Here is a 23,361-nt window from a genome sequence, read left to right as displayed (position 1 = left end):
TGGGAGGCCGAGACGGACGGATCACGAGGTCAGGAGATCGAGACCATCCTGGCGAACATGGTGAAACCTCGTCTCTACTAAAAAATACAAAAAAACTAGCCCGGCGAGGTGGCGGGCGCCTGTAGTCCCAGCTACTCGGGAGGCTGAGGCGGGAGAATGGCGTAACCCGGGAGGCGGAGCTTGCAGTGAGCTGAGATCCGGCCACTGCACTCCAGCCTGGGCGACAGAGTGAGACTCCGTCTCAAAAAAAAAAAAAAAAGTGAAACCCCGTCTCTACTAAAAAATACAAAAAAACTAGCCGGGCGAGGTGGCGGGCGCCTGTAGTCCCAGCTACTCCGGAGGCTGAGGCAGGAGAATGGCGTAAACCCGGGAGGCGGAGCTTGCAGTGAGCTGAGATCCGGCCACTGCACTCCAGCCCGGGCTAGAGCGAGACTCCGTCTCAAAAAAAAAAAATCTGCCCAGAGTGGCAGAGGAAGGGTGGGCGGTGGGGGAGAGACAGAGGTTGCATCTCTTAATTCATAGCAATGCCTGCCAGATGAGTAGGAGGCAATAAGGACTATAACAACATTCATTGGAAAACAGATTACTGAAGCCTTAAAGAATAAACAGGACTCAGATAATTAAAGAGGTGATGAAATGGTGTTCCAGGTGTTGAGAAGGGGGCTGGACAACAGCAGGGAGGTGAAAAGAAATAAGGGTACATAGGCCTTTTCAAGGAAAATATAGTATTTGCAATGGGGCAAGTTCAGTATTTAAACCAAAGAGAACTGGTGAAGGTCCCAAATAGGAAGATTCAACACTAATCCAACAGCTTTGCAAGTTATGCAGGGCTTAATAATGTGACTGGCCAAATGGAGGGAGACAGAGGAAAGGGAGGAGAAACCAATAATCATTGAGGACCACCCTGAGAAGAGGCATCATCATCATCATCATCATCCTCATCCTCGTTAGGAGTGAGCGAACTGAAGTTCAAACAGTGTGAAATAATTCCCCAAGGGAACAGTCAATATGAACCCTGACCTTGTCCAACTCCATTGCCCACACTAATTTCTCTCCTACAGCAGTAAGACGTTTAAAATACATTTCATTTACTTTCCATTTCCTTTTCTTGTTTTGGTTTGCTTTTTGCTTTACCTGACTCCAGAAGCTTCTTGACACAGGCTCTCTGTTGGTTTTCACAAGCCAAATAGAGTGGAGTGCCCAGGTGGCTGATCATATGGTCAATGTTGCCCCCATGCGCTATGAGAGAGTCGACACACTCCGCGTGGCCTGCAGCCCAAAGCAGGAGAAAAACAGTTACAAGTTCCCTTAGCTAGAAAGACAATGTCATCCCCATTTTGCATTAAATTTGGCAGCAGTTTATCCAGAGGACCAAAAGCAATTTCCTTTAATTAGAATCAGGAGTGATTTTATTTTATTTTGTTTTAGAGACGGAGTCTCGCTCTGTCGCCCAGGCTGGAGCGCAGTGGCGCAATCTCGGCTCACTGCAAGCTCCGCCTCCTGGGTTCATGCCATTCTCCTGCCTCAGCCTCCCAAGTAGCTGGCACTACAGGCGCCCGCCACCACGCCCGGCTAATTTTTCTGTGTTTTTAGTAAAGACAGGGTTTCACCATGTTGCCCAGGCTGGTCTCAAACTCCTGAGCTCAGGCAATCCGCCCACCTCGGCCTCCCAAAGTGCTGGGATTACAGGCGTAACCCACCAGGCCCGGCCAAATCAGGAGTGATTTTTAAATTTTATTTATTTATCTATTTTGAGACGGAGTCTGGCTCTGTCGCCCATGCTGGAGTGCAGTGGCGTGATCTCCGCTCACTGCAAGCTCCGCCTTCCGGGTTCATGCCGTTCTCCTGTCTCAGACTTCTGAGTAGGTGGGATTACAGGTGCCCGCCACCGTGCCAGGCTAATTTTTTTCTATTTTTAGTAGAGACGGGGTTTCACCGTGTTAGCCAGGATGGTCTCGATCTCCTGACCTTGTGATCCGCCCGCCTCGGCCTCCCGAAGTGCTGGGATTACAGGCGTGAGCCACCGCGCCCGGCCAGGAGTGATTTTAAACACTGCTATCAGTTAATGGTTTGACCATAGGATGCAATCTGCAACTACGGGTGAAACTCCATTTGAGTTTACTACCCACGGTAACCAATCAGCAACCATCCACCTTTTTCAATTGTTTCTGGCTTTGTAGTTGGTCTAAGCAGAGAAATTGAAGTGAGAGTTGGGGAGAGATATGGAGCAACAGGACCTGGAGGTGGACCTGAAGAATAAAGGTCACAGTGTGGGCCACGGGACAGGGAAGGAAACTTACAACCTCTCCAAAGGCAGGCCCGGGAGAAACAGGCCACAGCGGGTATAGGCAAGGCTTAGATTAGAAGAAGCTGCCAAATCCAACAGGAGCAGGGCCCAACCTGAAAAACTAGGCGAAAGCTGAATCACACTTCCTTGGTCCAGAATGTCATATTTTGGACACTGCTCCTCTACGTTTCTCTTGCTGTATTTTAGTTCTATGTATGCAGCGAATATGATGAGTTAGGATGTTCTCAATAAATAAATATCAACGCTTTGGGAGATCATTAGAAGTGGGTTGGTCCAGTCAAATGGGAAGCCATTCTGTGAAAGCCACTGGAGAAACAGAAAGCCCTCTGGCAAGGTATGGTCATTATGATGATGACAAATTTGAGAAAAGAAAAACTTGTGATTTTATGAGCTAAGACTATCAGAAAAGTATGGCTTTAATGAAAAGAGTTATCCCAAACTGTATACAACATCTTATAGTTTCAAAAATTGAAAGCTTATTTCATTTGGCAAACTTAAGTGTCACTGAGACAATGTTCTTTAAGGCCCTGAAATAGAAGAATATAATTTGTTTCATGAAATAACTTGATTTATGTAAGGTCATGGGTATAACAACGGATTCCACAAATATTAATGGATAGTCTACTGTGTGCCAAGCCCTGTTCTAGTAATATAGCAGTGAAAAACATTCAAGATGCTCTAAAAGGGAGGCACTCAAACTTACTGTGCACCACAAAGCAGCCCGAGGGCTTATTAAACAAAACACAGGTACTGAGCCCCATGCCCAGAGTTGCTGATTCACGGGGCTGGAGTGGGGCTCAAGAATCTGTATTTGCAGGCCAGGTCATGCTGATGCTTCCAGTCCTGGGACTCCATTTTGAGAACTACTGCTCTAAAATATACCTCCTTTTCTTTCCTTCTTTCAGCAGTAAGATGTCCCTTGAAGGAGTGGGTTTAAAAAAAAATTCTCAACAGATTTACCTCTCCTGGCAGCTTCATGGATGGGGGATGCCAGATCACTCTCAGGTTGAACGCTGGCTCCGTGCTGCAGAAGCAAATTCACACAATCCTGGCTGCCGCTGACACAAGCATGAACAGTGGAGTGTGCCAGTCTGTTGTCACACCATTCACCTGGAAAAGGAAGCTCCAGGATGAAGACTGGAAGGGGGATGTTTTGGGTTCAAAAGTAGGGTCCACAACTCTGAAGATGTTATTTAACTTCTCTGAGCCTTAAATTCCTCAGCTATAAAATGGAGAAAAAAGTACCAAATTCCACAGGTTTTTGTGAAAAATGGAATTAGGGAGTGGCTATAAAGCATCAAAAATGTTACTCAATGTTTTATCTCTTCCATGCCCTCCCCAGGAACATGAACTTTGAAACTAGTTAGGATAATTTCAGTCGCTTACAAACTAATCCCTATTTTAAACTTCTTTCCTAGACCCATCCCACACCAGTTCAATTTCTTAATGGGTGCAAGAGGATTACTCTTGCTGCTGTGAGGAAATTGTTGAAACTGTTAACTGTAATTCTCAAAGTATAATTTAGAAAACTTTAAAAAACTTGACTTTCATATAAATATAGAATTAACACACGTACCAAAGATTTTATTCAACTCATTCATTAATGAGGGAACCAGTAAAATGGTAAGACTGGCTCAAAAAAATATTTGGCCAGTCACAGTGGCTCACGCCTGTAATCTCAGCACTTTGGAAGGCCGAGGCAGGCGGATTGCCTGAGCTCAGGAGTTCAAGACCAGCCTGGGCAACACGGTGAAACTCGGTCTCCATTAAAATACAAACAATTAGCCGAGCATGGCAGCGTGCGCCTGTAGTCCCAGCTACTCGGGAGGATTGCTTGAACCCGGGAGGTGGAGGTTGCAGTGAGCTGACATCATACCACTGTACTCCAGCCTGGGCGACAGAGCGAGACTCCGTCTCAAAAAAAAAAAAAAAAAGAAAAAGAAAAACTTATAAAACTTAAATAGTCAACAGACTGCTGAAATATATTTGCTAATAGATACAAAACTCAGCCGGGCACTGTGGCTCACATCTGTAATCCCAGCACTTTGGGAGGCCAAGGTGGGTGGGTCACCTGAGGTCAGAAGTTCGAGACCAACCTGAGCAACATGATGAAACCCCGTCTCTACTAAAAATACAAAAATGAGCCAAGTGTGGTGGCGTGTGCCTGTAATCCCAGCTACTCAGGAGGCTGAGGCAGGAGAATCACTTGAACCCGGGAGGCAGAGGTTGCAGGGAGCTGAGATCATGCCACTGTACTCCAGCCTGGGTGACAGAGCGAGACTCCGTCTCAAAAATAAAAAAAATATATATAAAAACTGGTTAATGTCCTATAGGGTCATAAAACTATAATCTTTGAGGCTATCTTTTCTAATGTTGGAAATCAGACAGAAATTTAGAAGTTAATGTCCAACTTCACAGTGTTTGGGCTATAATTAAACAGTGAATAGAAAAGCCAAGCACAGATATATTCTTGTGTATCATTAAATGATTATTTGGTGAATCTTTTAAGCAATGATATTGTGAAGACAATGAATTCATTCTCAAAGTCTACTTCCAAGCTGGGCCAGGACTAGAGTGAGGCACAAAAGTTGCCCAGGGTAAAAAATTTAAGGACATATTCATTTTTGGAGTCACACAAATAGTGCAGGAGCCTGAGAACGAGCACCTCTTTCAAGTTTGTACCCTAGGTGTCTCTTGCTTCACCTTGCCACTTTCCCTGTTTCCAAGTTTTGAATGTTTTCTTAACCCAAATATAAATCTGGCAATGCACTCACCTCTGGCTCTTTCCTAATCTTGGGACAAAGCCCGTTCTTTTTTTGGCATGGACAGGGTTGCTTCTGGTTCTGAATCCTCTCACCTACTCTACTCTCCTGCCGTAAGGAATGACTTCAAGATACAAAAATTGCTCACGATCATTTCTGGGACTTTGCATTTGCTGTTGCCAGAAGATAGCAAGCCCATAATATCCCCCACCCCACCATTCAGTTGCCTAACACCAAACAGGTCCATTTTTGCTGCTCTTGCAATCCCTGCTACCATGTGAACAAGTCCAAGTTGCCAGTCAAAGGGTGAATGACCACATAGATTTTCTGTCTCCTCTATGTGCTTTCCACAATAGTTCATTACCTTCCAGCCATAACAATGAAGACAGAAGTCTAACAACTATTTATTAGTAGTATGTGATAAAGAAAATGATATAGACTGTAAGCACGACTAAAAATTTAGTATTTCATCCACCTATCACTAAAGCAAACAAGTCTGATGAACATAATTTCCTTAAAAAACAACTGTCTTCATATTTCAAATCAGCCTAATCAAAAAGCGCTGGAAGTTATTCAGGAGGGATATACATAGTCATTTTTCATTCTTGGTTTCTAAGATATGTTTCAGCTGTCCTTACCTGAGCTCCATGCTTTAATAAAATCTTTACACAAGCGGGGTGACCTCCGAGACACGCTTCATGGAGTGGGGAGACATTATCTGCCGTGATGATGTTCACAAGCCACCCCTGAAGGAGGGGAAAGAGTCAGAGTAAGGGGTGCAAAGCAACAGTGCCCCGGGGCTGTTTTTCAGCCACCATTCCAGTCCTATGACAAAGTTGACCTGGCTCAAAGTCAGACGGTACACTAAGATGTTTATACTGACTTACAAAAAAAACTGCCACACTACTGCTGGGAGTGTAATATGGTATAACCACTCAGGAAAACAGTTTGACTGTATCTATTAGAGCTGACAATGCATATGCCTATGACTCAGCAATTTGACTCTTAGGTATATATACATCTAGATACATATACAAGAATATTCACAACAGCATTGGTCATAATAGAAACTGCAAACAAACCAAATGTCCATCAACAATGAACTGAATTAATAAACTTTGGTATAATCTTTCAGCAGAAAGATTACACCCAACAAATTATAATGGCAAGCACTACAAGGGTGATGCTTGCAAAAATAATGTTGAGCAAAAGAAGCAAAATCCAAAAGCATACACACTGAATGATTACATCAATTTAAAGTTCAGAATTAGGCAAAACTACCCCATATTGTTTCAGAAGACATATAAAGTAAAACCATAAAGAAAACAAGGAAATCGGGATAATGGTTAATCCTGTGGAAGAGGGACAGGATTGTGTTCTAGAAAGCACAGTAAGGGGAGGGATGGGTGACTCTTTGGAGGAGCCAGAAATGTGCTATTTTTCCATTTCCTGACCTGGGGAGGCAGTCACATGGCAATATTCTCATCATCATCACTTTTTGTTCAACTGCACACGTGTTTAAGTTCTTTTATGTTTGTTTATGAAATTTCTCCATTTTTTTTAAAGTCAGCGTGGCCTGAATTGCTAAGTTTTAACAAGCAATTATTAAATTTTAACATATTCACAAGTGTCTCTATCTTGTGGGACAATTAAAAGGAAATTTTGAAACTGCAAGGGAAAAGAAATAGACGGCATGTACCTTTTGGGAAGCCTAAATGTACTTTATTTAGGAAATTGAAATGCACTTATTAACTAATATAATTGCTCTTAAATGTAAGTATTTAGTAGCACATAGGATTTAATAATATTTGTAATAAAAATACCAGTTTCACCCAATTTTTTTCCTCAAAAAAACCCTCGTTTTCCTGACACTTAATTTTTTTTCTTAGATTTCCTAGCTCTATCATAGTTTTGACAAGAGGGTCAGTAAACAACAGCCTACAGAGTCAAATCTAGACCACAACCTGCTTCTGTACAGCACAGCAGCTAGGAATAGTTTCTACATTTTTAATGGTTTAAAAGAAATCAAAGGAATATTTTGTGACACATGAAAATTTTATGAAATTCAAATTTCAGCATCCATAAGCAAAGTTTTCCCAGAACACAGCCATGCCCATTCATTTACATATTGTCTACAACTGCTTTTCTGCTAAACAGCAGAGTTAGGTACTTCCAACAGAGACTGCATGGTTCACAAAGCCTAAAATATTTACTATCTGGTCCTTTACTGAAAAAAATTTGCCAACTCTTGTCTTGATCAAAGAAAAGAATATGTCATTTCTTACTTTACTATTCATACCTAAGACTTAAATGTCTAATTGGCAGGAGAAAACACCTTATTTTCTCACAGTCATCACACTTACAAAAAGTAGTTTTGTCAATGCCACAAGAGGGGTATGATTGTCACATGAAGCAAAAATCATGCAAGTGTATCAGACACAAGTGGGGGGAAAGACAGGCTGAGGTACAGAACTTGGGCAAAAGGCAACCAACAGGAAACAACCAATAGAAAATGCGCATGCTCCTCCAGCACGACTGCCATTTTTTTTTTTTTTTTTTTTTGAGGCGGAGTCTCGCTCTGTCGCCCGGACTGGAGTGCAGTGGCCGGATCTCAGCTCACTGCAAGCTCCGCCTCCCGGGTTTACACCATTCTCCTGCCTCAGCCTCCTGAGTAGCTGGGACTACAGGCGCCCACCACCTCGCGGGGCTAGTTTTTGTATTTTTAGTAGAGACGGGGTTTCACTGTGTTAGCCAGGATGGTCTCGATCTCCTGACCTCGTGTCGCCCGTCTCGGCCTCCCAAAGTGCTGGGATTACAGGCTTGAGCCACCGCGCCCGGCCACGACTGCCATTTTTAAACCGGCATTTAGACCAGGCACGGTGGTTCATGCCTGTAATCCCAGCACTTTGGGAGGCTAAGGCTGATGGATCACCTGAGGTCAGCAGTTTGAGACCAACCTGACCAACATGGTGAAACCTCGTCTCTACTAAAAATACAAAATTAGCCGGGCGTGGTGGCGCATACCTGTAGGCCCAGCTACTCGGGAGGCTGAGGCAGAATTGCTTGAACCCGGGAGGCGGAGGTTGCAGTGAGCCGAGATCGCGCCACTGCACTCCAGACTGGGTAACAAGAGCGAAACCCTATCTCAATAATAATAATAATAATTATAATAAACAATGATAATAGTATTAAAACCAGCATTTAGGTGTTTATACATAAATCCAGGTAAATGAAATACAACAACACAGCTATTCGTAACACAAAACAAAAAGTTTCCACCACATACTCACATTACAGAAAGGTTCCTTCTAGAGGCCGAGACGGGTGGATCACGAGGTCAGGAGATCAAGACCATCCTGGTCTACACGGTGAAACCCCGTCTCTACTAAAAATACAAAAAACTAGCGGGCGAGGTGGCGGGCGCCTGTAGTCCCAGCTACTCGGGAGGCTGAGGCAGGAGAATGGCGTAAACCCGGGAGGCGGAGCTGCAGTGAGCTGAGATCAGAGCAAGACTCCACCTCAAAAAAAAAAAAAAAAAAAAAAAAAAAAAAAAAGGTTCCTTCTATAAAGTTAGAAACTCATTTATAGTTCATCATCAAGCTACAGTTTTACCTCAAATTAACTGTGGTTTGTCTAAATTATTAACAAGTCTGAGTCATATAATATCATAGGTAATTAAACCATTACTTCACAGTGTCCAGTCCACAGTCAGTTCTTAGTTTTGAAAAAAAAAAAAAAAAAAAAAAGATCGAATGGCTTAACTTTAATATATTTATTTTCAGTCATCAACTACTCTTAGTTGACAAAATGTACTTCTCTTGATCCTTGACTTGGATGTGGTCATGTGACTTGACCAGTGGGATGTTAGCAGATGTGACATGAACAGATTGGAAGTATTCTTGCATGGTTGGGCTTGCCCTGCTGTGCTCCAGCGTTTTGCCAAGAGAAAATAATTCCTCAGGTAGCCAGTGGTCCAAGAAGGATGAAAGAGATGTGCAGCAGGGCTACACCCAACCCACAGCTGGGAGCCCAGACCAGCCAAGCCCAGCCTAGATGAGCTGACACAAACACACATCAGCAAGAAATAATGGTTACTGTTATCATGTCACTGAGTTTTGGGGCGGTTTGTTATTGAGTTATGGGGTGGACTGACCTAGGTAGGTATCAGAATACTCACTTTATGAAAGCAGAAACTGGATCTCTAAAAAGACATCTTACACAAATAATGGGATACAACTTGGAGATGGTTCTGGCTGATGTTTCATAAACACATAAATACTGAATGCAAATGAGTATCTGTCCAATTTAACAAGTAAAACATAAAAGCTGCAGTGATCATTTTTCGTGCTATCAAAATAGGGTAAATTTCTAATTTTATCTGGGAAGTAGCCTAACTTCTTTTAGCTAGAATTAGTGTTATAATCTATTTATAATAGGCTGCTGCTACCAAAAATGGCTTAAGATAGTGGCTTAGAATAGTATGACATTTTTCTTTAGAAATTATTTTCTTATAGGAGGATTTCTTACTCTAGACAGGTCTATGAAATTGGATTTTTTTAAAGCACATTTATTCTCACTCAGCTCTATCTGAAATTTAGCATATCCTTCAGTTCAGAATGTAACAACAAACCACAGTAGTAATAGTAGTATGTAGGGTTATCTCCAATAGAAATTACAGATATTTTCTATTATATTACAATTGTCATAGACATCTAAAATATCTCAAAATATTTACTCATCCTATTTAGAAATTATGGTAGTTATTAGAATCGCCATGAGGTCTTCTATTTAATGAATTAATTTAAAAGTCCCCATGTTATTATGTCACACATTTGTTTTAATATTTTGATAGGTTTCTTCTATATTATATTTTCAAAAAGCTACCTGGCTGATGAGGTTCCTCAGAGACAGCTGACGTCCGTAGATTGCAGCTTCATGCATAGGAGACCAATCAGACACAGCATCTGTATGGAAAGGGAGGAATAGGTTACATCCTGCTAATGCACTTAGACCCAGAGGCTTATCCTTGCCCATCAATAAGAGCCTGATAGTCCCTGGATGTAGACATTGGATTCACTCAACCAAAATTCCCATTAGAAATTCAGCATTTCTCTTCTTTATTAATATTTTTTGTGCACAGTTTGTTTGAACAATGTCTGGAGAGCTTGGGAAAGAACTACAGCCAGTCCTCAAACTAAGGACAAAAGAGGTGGACTGGGATGACAGATTACTGTATTTCTATTTACACACTGGTTTCAAAGGCAAATGGCCCATTTAGTTAAGGGAGAGCTTTACTAATTACCAGCATTAGTGTGTTAAGCTGTAGCTGCCGGTCTAGTTTCCTGCATGAAATACAGACTTTGGCATCTCAGCAAACAGTGTCCTGTTTTAATAGTAGTAATCATGTAATTACATGCACCATTAGGTTTGGAATGAAATCTAAACAGAACCATATCTATTTATAGATTATCTCTGGTCGTAATATTAAGCACAAATCGGTGCTCAGTCTCACCTTGAAACAGGGACATTATTTACCCCCAAACATAGCATGCCAAGGTGGTTAAAGAAAGCTCTTAATTCAGACCCGCTTCACCTTTTCTGACCTGTGGGTCCCGGGAAAGGCCCAGTGCCCCAGTTTCCTTCTCTGTAAAGTTACAAGTTGAGCATCCCTAATATATAATATACAGGTTGAGCATCCTTAACCCAAAACTCCCAAATCCAAAATGCTCCAAAATCCAAAGCTTCCTGAGTGCTAACATGATGCCACGAGTGGAAAATTCCACACCTGACATGTGATGGGTTGCAATCAAAACTTTGTTTCATGCACAAACTTATTTAAAATACCATATAAAATTACCTTCAGGTTATGTGTGTAAGGTGTATATGAAACATAAATGAATTTCGTGTTTAGACTTGAGTACAATCCACAAGTTAAGTCATTATTGTATATGCAAGTATTCCAACATCTAAAAAAATTGGAAACGCTTCTGGTCCCAAGGATTTCAGAGAAGGGATGCTCAACCTGTACTTACCACGGCTCAATACATACGAGCTACTATTATTATCCTGCCCTAACACTAAACAGACAGTCTTGATTACACCCCATCATCACTGCTATTTAAAACAGCAAATTTATACCGGGTGCGGTGGCTCCACACCTGCAATCCCAGCACTTTTGGAGGCTGAGGTGGGCGGATCACCTGAGGTCAGGAGTTCGAGACCAGCTTGGCCAACGTGGTTAAACACCATCGCTACTAAAAATGTAAAAATCAGCTGGGTGTGGTGGCTCACGCCTATAATCCCAGCTACTCGGGAGGCTGAGGCAGGAGAATCGGTTGAACCTGGGAGGTGGAGGTTGCAGTGAGCCGAGGTCATGCCACTGCACTCCAGCCTGGGCAACACAGTGAGACTCTTGTCTCAAAAAAATAAAATAAAACAGCCAAATTTATTCTACGACCATATAGAAGGAAAACAATTCTTAGGAAAGAGGCCTGAAAACCCAATCCCAACCCATTAAATGCTTTCCTCTCTCTCTTTATAATTGAATATGAATATAACTGAATGAGGCATAGACCTGATTTTTTCTCATCTCAAGCTTCATCTGATTTCCAGTAGAAATGTGAGGGAGGCGTGCCTAAACCTGCTTCAGCTCCAGCTCCACCTGCTTCGGCAAACACACTACATACAAACAAGGTAGAAAGGTCTGATGCCAGTTAGGCCTTGCATGGAAGCTAATAGCTCCTAAAAGCTGAGAAGACCTGGAGAAGGAGGGTACTTATTATCCCTACCTTGCAAAATGAAAGGCTATGAAGTATCCTTTGTACTTAACACATGTTGGCTTAACACTCTGTACTTAATACATGAGGCCCGTCTGCCACCTGAAGCCATCAGTGCCCTGGAAAATCTGTATTAGTAAGCAAATTACCATTCTTCCAGATGGATTCATTAGGCATTTAGTACATAAAAGGAAGACAAATGAGCCCATCTACATACTGCCCATCCAATGCTTTCCTTCTGGGGTCACTAAGGTGCTTGAGACAAGGTACATCTTAAGTGAAATGGCTTTTCCTACTGGCAAAACCTTACGTTTAATAGATACTCAATGTCCTCACAGCATTCTCTGATGTTCCTAATTATTTCTGGAATAATACTGCTGATTCTAGGGCTTGGAAGCTAAAATTCGGACTGCAGATATGGAAAGATCGATCTCCAAATTAGAATTAAAAGGACAACTAATTCCACCCTGTTGGTGCCGAAAATGCCAAATACCATTCACACAAAATCTTGAATGAGAACAAAGAGCCACAAATTGAGAAAGGTTTTGAAAATCAGCTTTCAATAGATTTGCAAATGTATCCTGATGGATCACCACATGTATGATGATTAATCCACTTTTTTTCCAAGTGCTCAGCTGCTAAGAAATACAGCTGCCACATTTCCCAACCTCTCTTAAAGCTCCCTAAGATGGTTAGTGCCGACAGCCTCAACAGTCAGGCAGGTAAATTGGGTCCTAATTTGTAAGTGTTCAGATTTCATAAAAATGATGCACTTATCAAGTGTAGCCACAAATGGTCTTGCTTTCTACTCATTCATCATGGGACCATTACTCTTTCTATTTGGGGCAAATAAAGAACTACGTACTTCTCCAAGAGGATAACAAAGGCTCTCTGAGTTTGCACCTCTGCAGAATGTAGTGCTTACAGAGCAGAGGCAGCTTGTGTCTTTCAGAAGTACAGAGTGTTGTCCTGGTACACGTAGTGAGGGGCTGACAATGTGAATATCTCTAGCTCGCTAGCTAGCAAGCAGCTGTATTGAGATATAATTCGCATACCATACAATACACCCATTTAATGTGTACAATTCAGCAGTTTTCAGTATATTCAGAGCTATGCAACCAATGCCACAATCAATTTTAGAACATTTTCATCACCCCAAAAAGAAACTCTGTACCCATTAGCAGTCACTCCACAGTTCTACTTCCCCCAGCCCCTGGCAACCATGGATCTAGTTTCTGTCTCTACGCATTTGCCTATTCTGGACATTTCATATAAATGAAACCATACAGTATGTGGTGCTTTGCAACTGGCTTCTTTTATTTAGCATACTGTTTCAAAGTTTCATCCATGTTGTAGCATGCACCAGTACTTCATTCCCTTTTTTTTTTTTTTTTTTGGTCAAATAATTCCATTGTATGGATAAGCCACATTTTATTTATTCATTCATCAGTTTACAGAAATTTGTGTCATTTCTACTTCTTGGCTATTATTAATAATGCTGCTATAAACATTCATGTACAAGTTTTTGAGCAGATGTATGTTTTCAATTCTCCTGCATATAACGCCTAAAAGAACTGCTGTATGATATGGTAACACAATGTTTGCTTTGAGACTATTTTCCAAAGTGGCTGTACTACTTTATATTCCCATCAGCAGTATATGAGCCTTCCCCTTCTAACTTAAAGTCATTTCAGTTCAGGGTTTGTTAGGCCTGTCACGGTATACCTATGCTCCTGCCCAGAAGAAAAACACGAGTCCCTGTAAACCAAAATCCGTCTCAAATTTATACAAGGCCTTTGACCTCAGGTCTCAGAACAAATGAGTGATTATGTGAAAATTTACAATAGTGACAATGAATAATTTAACATTTTTCTTTGTGTGTAATGTTTTGTTTGTTTTTCGAGACAGAGTCTCACTTTGTCACCCAGGCTGGAGTACAATGGGGCAATCTTGGCTCACTGCAACCTCCGCCTCCCAGGTTCAAGTGGTTCTCCTGCCTCAGCCTCTCAAGTAACTGGGACTATAGGTGCACACCATCACACTCAGCTAATTTTTGTAATTTTAGTAGAGACAGGGTTTCACCATGTTGGTGAGACTGGTCTCCAACTCCTGATCTCAAGTGATCCATGCGCCTCAGCCTCCCAAAGTGCTGGGATTATAGGCATGAGCCACTGCGCCTGGCCTACTTTAACATTTTTCTAACATTCAGAGAGCATAGATTGTGTGTATGTGTGTGTGTATTAGCAAACACCACAATTTGCAACATGGATTAGTCCACACACACTCTTTCACTCTGGAAAACACTGAAAAGATAGCTGAGTGAGACATGTCTCTTTAGGGATCCAAATGAGGGTCTGTCTGGTGGACCTGGGAAATGCTTCTTTCTTCATGGTTTTCCAGAGCGCACATCCCAAGCAGGCAACGAGCTGTAGGCTCAACACATGCCCAGTTAAACCCCAAAGCACTTGCCCTTGCTTTCCTGCTAACTGGCAGCTGGAAAGGGCAGAAAACAAGCAGGAAAGGGGACCTATTTTCCTGCCAGAACATGGACAATTCTCAAAGTAGGAGACTATCCAATTCATGAAGGGGAGACTCAAGGTCACCACATCCTTTTCCACTGACCCCACCCAAGTCTTTGATACTCGAGGGCCATTAGGTGTACGTAACACATTATCCAAGTCCTTGGCATATATTAAACGCTCTTTCCCAACACTGGTTCAGCCAAGGTCTATTGGTTTTACTGCCAAAAAAATACATGTGAAATGAGGTCACTGACAATGCCATGGATCCGGTACTGTGGCTTATGGGTAAAATGGGGCAGGGAGCTCTTGTAATGAAACCACTCCACAAGTCCTCCAAGTAATGCCATTAAACTTACCTTCTAAATTGTACCCTCATCAAACGTGGAGCACATTAGGGAGGCTGCCATTTCATTTTTATTGTAATGTGTGCAACTTTTTTTCATTTCTGTTATTTCAAAAGAGATTTAAGATGCACTAATTGGTACATTCTGAAAATAGCTGTTACTGATGTTCTGAGAACCCCAGTGAATGCTGGGCAGTAGCATAAATCTACTCATCCTGAGAAACGTTTTGCCAAGTCAAGGAGAGAAAAAAGTTGTTGGGTTGCTCTGAGGGGACAGGAGTATTTGCCTTCAGTCTTCAGGACACAGTAAGGGTGGATTCAGTGGCATGAACCAACCTGCCAGAACCTGGAAAGGATCTGGGTGCTGTGTTCACAATTATTGTGGACCTTGGTTTGATCCCAGGACAAAGAGAAAAGAGGAGAAAAAGAAACAAGAGGCTTACAGTCAGAAACAAACAGAAAGGCCCACTGAGGCAACTCCTGGGCAAGTCAGGCCTGTCCACTGCAGTTCTTTCTCCAGTTCCATCATCCAGCCTCTCCTCTCCTCTTTCTTCTCTCTCTCCTCTTTCCTGTCTCCCTCTCTCTTCTCTCTCTCTCAGTATAAAGTTGCCTTCCCATTCTGTCTCAAAGGCAGGTTTTCCCCCAGAAAACTCACCCCTCCTGAGGTGCCCCAATATCTAAAAATTCACCATAAGACAATAAAATTGTTTTCTTTCAATACCTGTTCTAGCTTGTCTTCTGTTTAAATGTGAATACTCTCTACAGGGTGGGCTCAATTTGGCAAGGATAGAAATACCTCTACAGGTGTCAGTCTTCAGGCAAAATCCCAAAAGATAGACACTAACACTGGGAACAGCGGTTACCTGCTTGGTGGAATTATGGGTGGTTAGTTTATCTTTCAATGTATTTTCCCAAGTTGCCATGAGTAGGTGTCCGGAGCCATGAGGCCTGGAATTAGCCGACCTCTGTTGCTTGAGTTCCGCAAAGCGGAGACAAAACGGCACATTTCCGGGTTCTTTATTGCGGACCCTTCCCGCGCGCGCCCAAAGCTTTTCCCGCGCGCGCCTAAGTTTTTCCCGCGGGCGCCTAAACTGTTCCCGCGGGCGCCAACCTTTCCCGCGCGCGCGCAAACATTTTCCCGCCCAGGAAGATACGCAGCCTAGGGCTCAGGCACGATCCCGCGCCCGGGAAAATTACAACCCACGGCGCATGCGCAATTGTAATTTGAGAAGACCCGGTTCCCCGTCACCGCCCTGGCCCTACCTCTTCCCCTGCCAGCCTATATAAGGCATGACCCTACATTCAATAAAGGAGACTTGATTAGGCTATTTGTCTTGTGTCCATTTCTCGTGTTTTCTTGTCTCCTCCATTCCCACTCCCCCTTCCAGGGTCTGTTCGACTGTCCTGCAGGTCGGGACAAGTAGGTGTAAATTAGTTTCTTAGGGATACCATAACAAAACACCACAAACTGCGTGGCTTAAAACAACAGAAATGTGTTGTCACAGAGTCCTAGAGGCTAGCAGTGGGATAGAAGTCTGAAATCAAGGTGTGGACACTGCCATACTCTATCCAAAGGCTCTAGGGAAAAAATCCTTCCTTGCCTCTTCTAGCTTCTGGCAGTGGCCATCAGTCCTTGGTGTTCCTTGGTTTCTAGGTGCTTCACTCCTATCTCTGCCTCTGTTGTCACATAGCATTCTCCATGTGTCTCCTCTCCTTTTCTTACAGGGACTCTGGTCATGTTGGATTAAGGTCCGTCCTACCCTACTTAGGACCTCATCTTAACTCAACTAACGAGGTCGCATTCTGAGGCACAGAGGGTTGAGTATTTAACCATGTATCTTTTCAGGGGACACAATTCAACTCCTAACAAGCTACTTTCAGGAAAAAAGTAGACATTCTTTCCCTGCTCCTTGGACAGGAGAGTCTAACATTAAACAAATCTCTATAAAGAGTTGGCTGCCCCATCTTCATTCATAACCTTTCCTCCCTCCCTACCCCAGGGAAGTGGGCAGAAAAACACCTGCGGGTGGAGGTGGGAGCAGCAAGACAATCCACACCTGGGCCCTATTTTCCCTCTAACTTGGCCTTGTGCGAAGGGACATGCTTCACCTGAGCTGAGTTTCTTGGCACAGCTATTTGAAAACAGCATTCTGAGTGTTCTGCATTCCACACTTCACCAAGGTTAAGACCTCAGAAGCATAAACAAAAGCAACCAACTACAATTGAGGTTTTACCCAAGGGGCAGGACTGATGTAAAGCAGATGGAGAATGACTCCACTTGAGTAGGAGAGGCAGAAAGTGGTTTCATGGGGGCAATAGCTCAGCTGGGTGTAGAAGGTGAGTGGCAATTTGCCAGTCAGATTCGCAACAGAAAGTAAGAGACCAGAAGTATCCAGGCACCTACCCTTGTGACTTCTACTTCTTTGAAAACTTCTCTTCCCTTAGTACCTGTGCAATTACAACATCCAGAATCTCTTTCTGCTTCTCTGTCCAACTTACTGGTCCTACTTCATCAACTGGAGGCCTGTCCCAGGGTTCCATCCTTGGTTGACTCTCAGCTCTTGGCCATCAGACAATTTCTCCCTTCCTAGGTTTCAACCACAGCCCCTCTGTAGAACATTCTGAGGTCTCTGGCTTCTAACCTGTGATCATTCCTAAGTCTCGGTCGCATGTCATCATACTGTGCACTGGGCATCACTGCTGGCACTGTCATGTCCAAAACAGAACTCTGTATCCTCCCCTCCTCATCCTGCATCCAAGGCAACTTCCTTTCCAACTTCCCTCTTATCTAGCTTATCTGACATTACTTTGGGCTTGAGAACCTTATAATTTTGCCTGCCTTCTCTCTGTTAGTTCCAACATTTAATCAAGCAGCATACCCTGATTTCTCTTTCCTTTGAAATCATCACCCTTTCTCTGTCATTTCCAAAGTTCGATCCAAATGTAAGTTTCATGCTTGGATTAGTGCAGTGGTTCTCAAAGTATGGTCCCTGACCAGTACCATCCATGTCACCTGGGATTTTGTTATGAATGCAGATTCCTAGGCCCCCACCCCAGGCCTACCACTTCATCAAAAGCTGCATCATCTGCTTTTTTTTCAGTCTCGCTGTGTTGCCCAGGCTGAAGTACAGTGGCATGATCTCGGCTCACTGCAACCTCTGCCTCCCAGGTTGAAGCAATTCTCCTGCCTCGGCCTCCTAAGTAGCTGGGATTATAGGCATGTGCCAACACACCCAGCTTTTTTTTTTTTTTTTTTTTTTTTTTGAGACAGAGTTTCGCTCTTGTTGCCCAGGTTGGAGTGCAATGGTGTGATCTCGGCTCACCACAACCTCTGCCTCCCAGGTTCAAGCAACTCTCCTGCCTCAGCCTCCTGGATAGCTAGGATTACAGGCATGCAACACCATGCCCGGCTAATTTTGTATTTTTAGTAAAGACTGGGTTTCTGCATGTTGGATAGGCTGGTCTTGAACTCCTGACCTCAAGTGATCCGCCCACCTCAGCCTCCCAAAGTGCTGGGATTACAGGTGTGAGCCACCACACCCAGCCAGAAGCTACATTATCTGCATTTTAATAAGCTCTTCAGGTGATGTAGAGGCACATGAGAATTTGAGAACCACTGGATGAATGCAACAATCTCCCACGATTCCAACACAATCTATCCCAGCTGTGTCTACCAAGTTAATTCACCTATAGCCTTATTACCAGGTCTCTGTGCTAGAACCACCAATGGCTCTCAATTCCCTGCCTCATGAAGCCTAACCTCCTCCACTTAGCTCTTAAAAAGCTTTATCTGCCACTCCATCTCTTCAAACCTGTTCTCACTAGACTCCCTAAGACCTTCACATTTTGCACTCTAGCTGTAACAACGTGTTCACTTTACAAGCACCATGCCTTTGAGTATAACACCTGCCCACTCCCACTCACCCACCCTGACCCCACCAAGGTTGGATTAGGACCTTTAGAAACACTTAACAGTTGGCTCAGGCCTGTAATCCCAGCACTTTGGAAGGACGAGGCGGGAGGATCACGAGGTCAGGAGATCGAGACCATCCTGGCTAACACAGAAACCCCGACTCTACTAAAAATACAAAAAATTAGCCGGGCGTGGTGGTGGGAGCCTGTAGTCCCAGCTACTTGGGAGGCTGAGGCAGGAGAATGGCATGAACCCAGGAGGCAGAGCTTGCAGTGAGCCGAGATCACGCCACTGCACTCCAGCCTGGGTGACAGAGCGAGACTCCGTCTCAAAAAATTAAAAAAAAAAAAAAGAAGAAGAAAAAGAAACCCTCAACAGTGAAAAGTGGCTGGTGCCTCTCTCCCATGTGGAAACAAAAATAAATACGATACTTAGCTATAAAATAACAGTGCAGAAATCAACCAAATTACTGATTCTTTCCCATAATGATTGGTTTGCTACTTTAAAAATGTATTTATTGGCTGGGCACGGTGGCTCACACCTGTAATCCTAGCACTTTGGGAGGCTGAGGCGGGCAGACTGCTTGAGCTCAGGAATTGGAGACCAGCCTGGACAACATGGTGAAACCCCGTCTCTACTAAAATACCAAAAAAAAAAAATTAGCCAGGCGTGTGCCTGTAGTCCCACCTAGTCCCTGCTTCTCCCTCCTGAGGCAGGAGAATTGCTTGAATTGCTTGAACCCAGGAGGCCAAGGTTGCAGTGAGCCGAGATGGTGCCACTGCATTCCAGCCTGGTGACAGAGCGAGACTCTGTCAAAAAAAAAAAGTGTGTGTGTGTGTGTGTGTATATATATATATAATTCCTTATAAAAAGTGGCTGGGCATGGTGGCTCACACCTGTAATCCCAGCACTTTGGGAGGCCAAAGTAGGCGGATCACTTGAGGTCAGGAGTTCAAGACCAGCCTCGCCAACATGATGAAACCCCATCTCTACTAAAAATACAAAAATCAGCTGGGTGTGGTGGCAGACGCCTGTAATCCCAGCTACTCGGGAAGCTGAGGCAGGAGAGTCGCTTGAACACAGGAAGGTGGAGTTTGCAGTGAGCCGAGATTGCTCCACTGCATTCCAGCCTGGGTGACAGAGTGAAACTCCATTTCAAAAAAAGAAAAAAAGAAAAGAAAAGAAATTCTTTGTAAAAAGTGATTTTTGGTGCCACTCTTGCTTTCCTAGTTCTCCAAACTCATGCTGGATACATCTGCTGATTAATCCAGTTCTGCCTTTGTGGATCTAAATCCCACTCACCATTGAGTACTCTGCTCATTTTATAAGTGAAATTGGATAAATGAATGAATGAATGAGCAGGCTAGTCTGCTCAGTCAAAGGAAAGGCGTTTTGTGTTTTATTTCTTCCATTTTTACCCTTTCAGTACCTGTATACTAGATTAAATAAACCCTGACTGACGGCTGGGCACAGTGGCTCATGCCTGTAATCCTAGCACTTTGGGAGGCCCAGGAGGAGGTCAGGAGTTCGAGACCAGCCTGGCCAAAGTGGCGAAACTCCATCTCTACTAAAAATACAAAAATTAGCCGGGCATGGTGGCGGGCACCTATAATCCCAGCTACTCGGGAGGCTGAGGCAGGAGAATCGTTTGAACCCGGGAGGCGGCGGAGGTTACAGTGAACCGAGATCTCGCCATTGCACTCCAGCCCGTGCGACAGAGTGAGACTCCGTCTCAAAAAAAAAACAAAACAGGCTGGGCGCGGTGGCTCACGCCTGTAATCCCAGCACTTTGGGGGGCCGAGGCCAGTGGATCACGAGGTCAGGAGATCCAGACCATCCTGGCTAACACGGTAAAAACCCGTCTCTACTAAAAACACAAAAAAAAATTAGCCTGGCGTGGTGGTGGGCGCCTGTAGTCCCAGCTACTCGGGAGGCTGAGGCAGGAGAATGGCGTGAACCCGGGAGGTGGAGCTGGCAGTGAGCCGAGATCGCGCCACTGCACTCCAGCCTGGGAGACAGAGTGAGACTCCGTCTAAAAAAAAAAACAAAAAAAAAAAACAAAAACCCTGACTGACTTCAGGGTCTCTCCCTGTTTATTGCCCCTTTGATCAACAGGTGCTGTGGGCAGTATACCAGGGGTGTGTGTGTGTTTGTGTGTGTGTGTGTATGTATATATTTACAAACTTTTTTTTTTTTTTTTTGAGACGGAGTCTCGTTCTGTCGCCCAGGCTGGAGTGCAGTGGCGCGACCTCGGCTCACTGCAAGCTCCGCCTCAGCCTCCCGAGTAGCTGAGACTACAGGCGCCCACTACCACGCCCAGCTAATTTTTTTTTGTTTTTTTTTGTTTTTTTGTTTTTTTGTTTTTTTGTTTTTTTTTTTTTGAGACGGAGTCTTGCTCTGTCGCCCAGGCTGGAGTGCAATGGCCGGATCTCAGCTCACTGCAAGCTCCGCCTCCCGGGTTCACGCTATTCTCCTGCCTCAGCCTCCCGAGTAGCTGGGACTACAGGCGCCCGCCACCTCGCCCGGCTAGTTTTTTTGTATTTTTTAGTAGAGACGGGGTTTCACCGTGTTAGCCAGGATGGTCTCGATCTCCTGACCTCGTGATCCGCCCGTCTCGGCCTCCCAAAGTGCTAGGATTACAGGCTTGAGCCACCGCGCCCGGCCATTTTTTTGTTATTTTTTGGTAGAGACGGGGTTTCACCGTGTTAGCCAGGATGGTCTCGATCTCCTGACCTCGTGATCCGCCTGCCTCGGCCTCTCAAAGTGCTGGAATTACAGGCGTGAGCCATAGCGCCCAGCTTTTTGAGACAGTCTCGCTCTGTCACCATGCTGGAGTGCTGTGTCGAGATCTGGGTGCACTGCAACCTCCGCCTCCTGGGTTCAAGCGATTCTCTTGCCTCGGCCTCCCGAGTAGGTGGGATTACAGGTACGTGTAATCCCAGCTAATTTTTGTATTTTAGGTAGAGACGGGGTTTCACCATGTTGGCCGGGATGGTATCACGACCTCGTCATCCGCCCGCCTCGGCCTCCCAAAGTGCTGGGATTTCAGGTGTAAGCCACCGTGCTCCGCCTATATAAGCCTGAACCCAGGAGAGGGAGGTTGCAGTGAGTCAAGATTGCGCCACTGCACTCCAGCCCAGGCGACAGAGCAGGACTCCGTCTTAAAAAAAAAAAAAAAAAAAAAAAAAATTAATAAATAATAAATACATCAATTCAGCAACGCTGCGGCAACACCAGCTTTCCCAGCCCTGGGTGCTGGGGCTTGTCACCATAACAAGCCCCCAAGGATCTCAACAGGGTGAACAACAGTTGCAGAAAGTGAGCTGTTTCCTTCACACCCTCACCCTGCTCCCTTTGCTCTCCAAAAGTTACGAACTTTGAGTTTCCTTCCTGATAAACTCCAAGGCTTCCTCACTGATTGGTCTCAGTTTGGGAAAGGATGTGACATCAACTTTGCAGACTTGGAGCTGGAGAGTTAACCAGTATATTACTAACCAATATACTATATTTATAAAAACCTGTGTGCAAATGCCTAACAAATTTTTCAGAATCCTTTTAGCCAACAGGCACCTGCTGAATGCTCACCAAAGTGTGTATTTGTGGGATTCTGTACATTAGCACAGACACCACCTGACAGATGAGAATACCTGTAAGATGATTCTCCAATGTTTAAGTTTAACAAAGTCTCTTTTGTCTCTTTTGAAAGTGACTCGATCAGTGCTCAATGTTTGAACATCATTTATAAACCCTGCCCCACCTAAATACCAAACACCTAAGACTTGCAAATTAAGAAAAAAGTTTTAGCATTAAAAATTTTCCTGTTTATAAGTAACTTTCAAACCTCCAATTTAATAAATAATGCATCTGACCCACAAAGAATGATTCCTAGGAGCTGAAATTTTCACTGGAGAATAATTTGTGACAACTGAATTTGTGTTGTATGTAGGATTCTGCAGAAAGAAGTGTACACATTTTTTAACAGCTGTGTAAAGGATATATACCAGCGAACTGTGGGCATCTGCCCAGTAACAGACCCATGGACACCTCACACAGAGCCACTGAAACTGCCCAACCCTCCTCTCCTAAGCACATTAGCCAACCTCCCCAGGGCTGATTCCACTGCCCCTATGACTCACCACTCATCAATGGGTTTGAAAGAAGCCTGATGTCAGGAGAGTCTCTTGGCCCCGCGGGCTTGCTCCCATCCATGTCCCCTTGTTTGCCATCCATGATGCTCTCTCCTAAGCGAGCAAGCTCTGCGCTCCACTTCAGTTGCTCAGCAAAGTCCAAACTCCATGCTCCCCCTGCTCCTGAAAAATTCCAGTTCTGTGGCTGGCTGAGCTGCACACGTCCTGGTCAAATGGTCTGCAGCAAAGAACAGAGCAGGCAGGGTAATCTGAGTGCTACCTGTGGTCAGAGAGAGGCACACGCTGGTGTACACACACACACACGCGCGCACACACACGCTTTACCTAACTGGCTGGAGGCCCGCCAGAGGCCACAAGAACCCTCCAGCCCTAAGTCTGCGAAGTTGCTGATGTCACGTCCTTTTCCAAACTGAGACCAATCAGTGAGGAAGCCTTGGAGTTTATCAGGAAGGAAACTCACAGTTTGTAACTTTTGAGAGTGAAGGGAGCAGGGTGGGGATGAAGGAAACAGCTCACTTTTTGCAACTGTTGTTCACCCTGCTGAGATCTGTTTGTTACATGGTAGCTTGTTATGGAGACAAGCCCGAGC

General features: G+C 44.2%; 1 protein-coding gene across 1 annotated transcript in view; it reads right to left on the bottom strand.

Moving 5' to 3' along the window:
• ASB9 (ankyrin repeat and SOCS box containing 9) overlaps nt 1-23,149 on the bottom strand; it is a 28,928-nt gene extending 5,779 nt beyond the window's left edge. Inside the window, 6 exon segments of the mRNA XM_033201513.1 lie at nt 1,135-1,269; nt 3,269-3,379; nt 3,382-3,418; nt 5,709-5,816; nt 9,955-10,034; nt 22,761-23,149. Of these exon segments, the coding sequence (XP_033057404.1) occupies nt 1,135-1,269; nt 3,269-3,379; nt 3,382-3,418; nt 5,709-5,816; nt 9,955-10,034; nt 22,761-22,854 (565 nt within the window). The 5' untranslated portion in view covers nt 22,855-23,149.
• Nucleotides 23,150-23,361: the final 212 nt, after the last annotated feature.

The sequence above is a fragment of the Trachypithecus francoisi genome, unplaced genomic scaffold, assembly GCF_009764315.1.
Source record: "Trachypithecus francoisi isolate TF-2019V2 unplaced genomic scaffold, Tfra_2.0 Lachesis_group6, whole genome shotgun sequence".
NCBI lineage: Eukaryota > Metazoa > Chordata > Mammalia > Primates > Cercopithecidae > Trachypithecus > Trachypithecus francoisi.
Note: the sequence above shows the minus strand (reverse complement) of the source record. Positions and strands in the feature narration are given on the sequence as shown.